Source organism: Saccostrea cucullata, unplaced genomic scaffold (genome assembly GCF_032062105.1).
Source record: "Saccostrea cucullata isolate Sc308-1 unplaced genomic scaffold, CSIRO_AGI_Scuc_v1 ctg2361, whole genome shotgun sequence".
Classification (NCBI taxonomy): Eukaryota; Metazoa; Mollusca; class Bivalvia; order Ostreida; family Ostreidae; genus Saccostrea; species Saccostrea cuccullata.
Genome location: NW_026935800.1, coordinates 62,588 through 69,609, shown reverse-complemented (window position 1 = coordinate 69,609; position 7,022 = coordinate 62,588). Strand labels below are relative to the sequence as shown.

At 35.1% G+C, this 7,022-nt stretch overlaps 1 protein-coding gene across 2 annotated transcripts; it reads right to left on the bottom strand.

The window, feature by feature from the left end:
• Positions 1-1,780: 1,780 nt before the first annotated feature.
• On the bottom strand, positions 1,781-6,458 carry LOC134243804 (uncharacterized). Of its 2 annotated transcripts, none has more exons than XM_062726036.1 (7): positions 6,208-6,458; positions 5,181-5,336; positions 4,716-4,858; positions 4,104-4,284; positions 2,483-2,953; positions 2,158-2,201; positions 1,781-1,904 (listed from the first exon to the last, which is right to left on the bottom strand). In XM_062726036.1, the coding sequence occupies exons 1-7, from the start codon at positions 6,428-6,430 to the stop codon at positions 1,803-1,805; spliced, it is 1,320 nt and encodes a 439-aa protein (XP_062582020.1). In that variant the 5' UTR covers positions 6,431-6,458; the 3' UTR covers positions 1,781-1,802. The 2 variants fall into 2 exon arrangements, with proteins under 2 accessions (XP_062582020.1, XP_062582018.1); XM_062726034.1 differs by having other exon boundaries at positions 1,783-1,904; positions 5,181-5,339.
• Positions 6,459-7,022: the final 564 nt, after the last annotated feature.

Genomic DNA, 7,022 nt, shown 5'->3' with positions numbered 1-7,022 from the left:
AACATAGGTAATCAGAGATTACAGAGCTCACCTCAACGAATGTTGTCTTTAAGTAAGGCAAAGTCACACAATTAACCAACAAGAAGTGTACATTCCAAAAATGAAAATATTTAAGCAATTTTAATCTGATTTTGAAATAGAACTACATAAAAAATTTAAACTAGTTCTTCTTCATGAAAATGTAATTAAAATCCAGCATCTGAAGCAAATTTGAGAGTTTTCATCTCTTGATGCAACATTTGTGCAAGTTTGGTTTATACAATGTTATATAAGCCTTATAGTTTTTTGGTAATAGACCTGCACCCATAACTTTTACCTGGTCTGTTATCTGAAAATGTATGTTGAATTCAGCATCTGAAGCAAGTCCATTAGTGTGCATCCTAAGATGTATCATCCATGCAAGTTTGCTCATTATAGGGCTCATAGTTAATTGGAAATGAAACATGCATCAAAAACTAACATTTTCACTCATCAACAAAAAGTAGGTCAGATTCAGAATCCGAAGCAAGCCCAGTAGTATGCATCCTTATATGTATCATCCACGCAAGTTTGGTCATTAAAGAACTAATAGTGACTTGGAAATGAATCATGCACCAAAAACTTTAACTTGTTCACTCAACTGGAAAATGAAGGTCAGATACAGCATCCGAAGCAAGCCCAGTAGTATGCATCCGTAGATGTATCATCCATGCAAGTTTGGTCAACATAGGGCTTATAGTTACTTGGAAATGAAACCTGCACCAAAAACTTTAACCTGTTCACTCAACCGTAAAATGTAGGTCAGATTCAGCATCCGAAGCAAGCCCAGTAGTATGCATCCATAGATGTATCATCCATGCAAGTTTGGTCAACATAGGGCTTATAGCTACTTGGAAATGAAACCTGCACCAAAAACTTTAACCTGTTCACTCAACCGTAAAATGTAGGTCAGATTCAGCATCCGAAGCAAGCCTGATAGTATGCATCCGTAGATGTATCATCCATGCAAGTTTGGTCAACATAGGGCTTATAGTTACTTGGAAATGAAACCTGCACCAAAAACTTTAACCTGTTCACTCAACCGTAAAATGTAGGTCAGATTAAGCATCCGAAGCAAGCCTGGTAGTATGCATCCTTAGATGTATCATCCATGCAAGTTTGGTCAACATAGGGCTTATAGTTACTTGGAAATGAAACCTGCACCAAAAACTTTAACCTGTTCACTCAACCGTAAAATGTAGGTCAGATTAAGCATCCGAAGCAAGCCTGGTAGTATGCATCCTTAGATGTATCATCCATGCAAGTTTGGTCAACATAGGGCTTATAGTTACTTGGAAATGAAACCTACACCAAAAACTGCACCAAAAATGTTAACCTGCTCCAAAAACATTAACCTGGTCATTCCTTTGCTGAAATTGCAGCATCTGAAACTTTGACTGGTACAATGAAACACACTAGAACCATCTTCCATGCATGTCTAATCAATATAGGACATAGAAGTACTTAAAAAGAAAACTGCTCCAAAAAACTTAACCTTAACCTGGGACGCCGACGCCGACACCGACACCGACGCCGAGGGTATTACATAAGCTCCCCCAACTTCGTTGAGGTGAGCTAAAAAGCTTTTCCCCTTTAAAAATATATTCACTTGTTCACTGCCAAATAACATGAATAAATATATAATCTCTTCCACATCTCAAAATCCTGTATATGTATGCATAAAGAAAAATACATGTAGAGCAGTACACATTTACTTTATTAAAAAAAAAGTTATGGCAAAATTTTGAAAATTTGATGTAAAGATATTAAATAGCCATGACAACTTACATTTCCATGAAAGCCTTTCTTTTTCTGCTGTTGGAATCAAAGAATGGAGATCTGTTCTTTGCCTGAGGTACAACATTTTCAGACACTTGACTGGCGCTCTGCAATTAATGTTAATTAACATTTTTACAAGTCTGCTGTGATATCTCATTCCCAGTTTTTTTTTTTTGTTTTTAATTTTCAACCCTGTTTAATAACTACTGTACATTTTTCAACATTTAAAACTCAGCATCCACTCTGGTGGTTAGTTTTAACAGAGAATATCTTTTTACACCTAGAATAATTATCAAATAAACCATTAGAGCCAAGAACAGCTTTAAAAGGAAGATATTAAGCATGGATATACATACTTACCCTTAAAACTCGACATGATTTCAAAGTTTTAGATTCCCTGCCACCTGAAGAAGACCAACAAAGTTGATTTAGGTTACATGTAAGAATTATGAATGCAAATTTTAACATTTGGCAATATCATTATTTATTTTTGTCAGAAGAATTCAAAGTAAGTAGTCTAAAATAGGACAGAATAAAACGTATACAATGTACAATGAAAGCATGCATGGTGGAGTGAATCAAAAACTGGATACAACAAAAACTTGTAAAAAACAAAAAAAAGTTTTTAATTTGAAAGACTTAATTAATTAAAATTGCATTCTTTTAAAGACTAAATGTAATCTACCTATTTCCCTGAGACATTTTTTATACTCCTTTTCACAAATCTGAACTCTTAGCCTCACAAAGTTAACATTACAAAGCCTTAGTAAACTCCCAGTCACAAAAGTTCTTTGCATCAAACTCTGCAATGACCCAGATTTATACATCCTCCAAATCTCTTGAACACACATCAAAGAGTGGCACCGGATGCTGAAAATTACACTTCCATACGAAATATCCAAGTCCCCATGTTTACATAAAATCTTCAATGTATGCATGATTTCCATGCTTTCTTTAACAATCTCGTTGGTTTGAGAGAGTTCTTTTTTGAACTGTTCGAAGGAGGCCGGAGTATTGTCCCTCCTGCGGATGGCCTTGTAGGCTGTTTTTGCCATTATAAGGATCTGCTCTTCCACCTCTCCACAGGAACAGGTAGGCTTCTTCCTTCCGGGGGCAGGGGATACATCCTCAACATCTACTGCAATATTTATCTCCCCTGAAAAATGAAAAATCAGAAACTTATCTGTCATAATTTCTTAAATACATAGAAAAAAAAAAACTGCAACATTACCACCCTCGCCTCACTCAATTTTTCTCATTTAAATTTTAAATAGAGATTGATTGTTGTTTTATGTTCCATTCAAAAATATTTTACTCAATGACATATAGAGACATCATCAAAGTCTAGAAAGGGGCTTCAAATTTAGACCATTACTATGCATTGAGGGGCATTGTGCAGTGAAAATAATCTTTTTCATGTTTATTGTGCCAATGCCCACCATGATTTAGGGTATCAGTTTTTAAGGGCTCATCCTTCAGATCCACAACTTTCAATTCAAAGTATCAAATGCTTATAAAGGAACACTTGCTTCCATTTTTTTTATCAACTAAGGTCAGTTGTTGCCAGGGTTTGAACCCATGACAATCTGATCAATGAGACAGAGCTCTACCAACTGAGCTATCATGGTGGTCACATTTTAAATACATGTAGCAGAAGCTCAATCCTTTAATCATCTTTGCTAGCCAAGGGTTTCTAAAACACTACTCTCCTCATAAATCCTTAGCATACATTGTTAGGGATTTTTTTCACAAGTTGTGATTGGAGTGGATTGACATTTGTTCCATCAATCAGCAATCATTTTTTTGCAAATGATGATACATGTATCTGTGTTCAGGGACATATTTTGACTCTTTACTCTCGGTGATGAAAAACGCAAGTAAACAATGATCACCTGCTATTAGATGAATTGATACAGTGTCATCCAAAATCTTCAGATATGTGAAAAATATTAAATTAGAATCTATTATATTGAACATATTGAAGACATAGATTTCCACATTAAATAACAAATGAAAAATCAATACCTTCTTGTTAACTACTCTTTAAAAACTTTCCTGATTTTAATACGTTATTTATTTCTACTGATGACATAATTTCAGTTCAAAATTGGAGATGAGTTTTATGAAAACAATCCTGTCTTTTCACAGCACTGTATGGCAAGGGTGTATGAGGAGAATGTAGTGTATCAGAAACCCATGGCTATCAAAAATGTCCTTTTTGAAGATAAAACTTCATTGATAAAGCCTGAGAGGTACAGGTTTATCAAGTAAGTTTGTGATGAACATTTAACGTTTTATCTCGTTACCTGTTTGTCGTTTTCGTTTTGGTGTACGTCTTTGACGTGTAGTGGACTCATCCAGTAAATCAGCCAGATGACCCTGTAAGGTTTTCCTAAGTGATTTGACTAATTCGTAGAAAGCTCTATCTGACCGGCGAATCAGGTTATTTAGAAGTTCTTCATTCATTGCTTCTCTAGTCACTTTCTCCTGTTGAAAGTAAAAGAAACATTTACATTCAGACAGCATTTCACATCAAAGATATTCTTTTAATTCATTTCATTAAGCTAATACTCGGTATAAACTGACTTGATTTCCTTTTCTTTCATACATAACTTAAATAGGCTGAGTTGATGTTAACATAGCAAAACTTAACTGATCAGACAACAAGCTCAGGCATTTTCTTTGAAGTTTAAAAATAACTTATATGATTATATTTTATGAGACAGAAATTAGTTCTTGAAGATCATGAAAAATTTGTGAAATTATTTAATTTGTGAGAATATTGTACTTCCACATTCGATATTTCCTGTGATTGTATTCTTAAATTGAGGCAACACTTTGATGTTAAATCTTTTAGGTAAAACCTGATTTCAGTATCCCCCTTTTTGACTGGTTATCTTCAGTGACCTTTGACCTACTTTAATTCTGCCGACATCTGCCGTGGAGATGACCTGGCTGGCTATGAGGTCATTGAAGATGTCCTCCGGGGTCATGTTCTCCACCAGTGTGTCCCGGTGAAGCTGTAGTTTCTGTTTGTGTTCTTTTGACATCACTGTGTCTACTGCCAAATAACAGCATAAAGGGAGGGTAAAGTAATAAGTTCAGTTTATTAATAAGCAATTAATTGATTATTTTAATAAGTGATTTAGATTACTGAATTCACTTCAATTTCATTTTTTTTTAATGCGAATAAATTGTACAACAGAAATAATATGAGTATATGTTGTATTTCCATGCATAAAATCCCTGTTTGCTACTCTTAACAAATAAAATAATGTGACAAAACTTTACCCATATCTAAGTTAAAATGCATCTCTTTAGTACTTTATTTATTCTGCAAATGTGAAACTTAGAGTCATATGAAGTTCTATATTAAGCCTTACAGCTCCTTCTTTCCTCCGAGTCTGAATCTGATTGGTCGTGATCTCTGCCCCGGAGTGGATTCTCCCCGCACTCCCCTGACCGCCTCTGAAGCATGCGGAGCTTGTCTCTCTGCTCGGAGAGAAGGCTGCCAAAGTCATTGTCCTGGGAGTCCTTGACTGCTGATATAAAAAATCAAACATGAAAGTTCAAATACATATACAAAGAAATATACCATAAAGAAATCATCTCTAGTTATCTTCAGTATGTTCAGTGCCTTGTTTGTACCAGGACCTGATCCTACGTTATACTTTGTGTATATGTACATCCTTGGTTTTTATTTCATAAGTAGTTAATACATGACTTGTACATGCATCATCTGCATCTGATATTTATTTTAAAAATCTCAAACTTTAATCATTAAAAACCCTCTGTCAATAAATGAAATATAAGTCTGATAAGGCCATTCCAAGTTTTTTCTATAATGTTTAGCATCCACGTACGCCTTGGTTTTTGACACCCTATATGAGAAAAAACACATAACAACAGGAGTCCTGAAATTGATGAATTTAGTCGAAATATTTGAATTTTGTAAATTTCTCCAAAAATTCTGTTCAGTAAGTTATACTGGGCGTATTGGAAGCATTTAATCTATTGTTTTTGCTTAAGAGTAGATATTTCTTCTATTAAAGCAGTTTAGTTAGATCAAATCAATTGAAGGACGTCATTTTTATGACTTTTAAGCTTGTGCTTTATGTTTTGGCTTGTGTGTTTTTTTTTTGAATAGGTAGGTAGGTTTTTGAAAGATGAGTGGATGCTAAACAGAGAAAAAACTTGGAATATCCCAATAAGGCGACATATGAGAATGAAATACTAAGTCAACCAGTATCTGAATCGAAAGCTCATCTTAAGATTTGATTCATCCATGTTAACAGAAATATTCATCAACAATGCCATGGACCTATAATAAGTGTATAGGTCCCTGGCAATACTGTGAATGTAAATTGTATTGAAAATAATGAATGAAAACTAAATCTTAGTTATCTATACCTCTGTTTGGGTGATTTTTGTCCCGGGATGGACTGACACTTGAGGAATGAGGTTCGTACTCCGTACTTCTCCGCAGCTGACCCACTGACCTACTTAACTCCGCGTACTTCTTCTTCATGTTCCTCCTCTCCAGACGTTCTTTCTCTCGCTCTAACTGCTTTATCTTTTCCGACAAGTCAATTTCATCCAAATCGTCATCAGATTTGTCCCCCATTACGAACATGTGTGTATATACACTAACTGTCGTTAAGGCGGAGGATTGAAGTTTTGGTTGAACATTTTAATTCAACGAATCCCCACACTATTTGTTTGTGGTTCTTATGATGGTTAACTCCAACAACTTGACAAAAATAACCGAGGAAATCTGGGATATACACATGTACTACACATTTTCTTTTTAATAAATGATTATACAACTATTGCGACTGGCAAAAACAATTAACAACTAACCGTAAAGCTTTGCAGAGAAAGCCAATAATAAGTTACGTTTTAAAATTCATCAAACAGCATAAATCAACCTAATTACCTATACTTGAACTATTCAAAACCCTTGTTTTCATTTCCAATTTTCCGAATCCCAAACCCGACTTCATTTCAGAGCCACGTCCCGTTCTCCTTATTAGTCCCGTTTTGTCTGCAGATCTAGTGTAGCGGTCTACGGACGAATAATGACCCCCGTTGAATAATGACCGGGGGTCATTCTTCAACAACAGAAAATGACTATATCCTGTTATCTGCAACGCGTTGCTTATAAGTTTTGGGGTACTTCAACTGTATTTGAAAAGATGAATGGTAGTCCAACATTATCAGAAAAA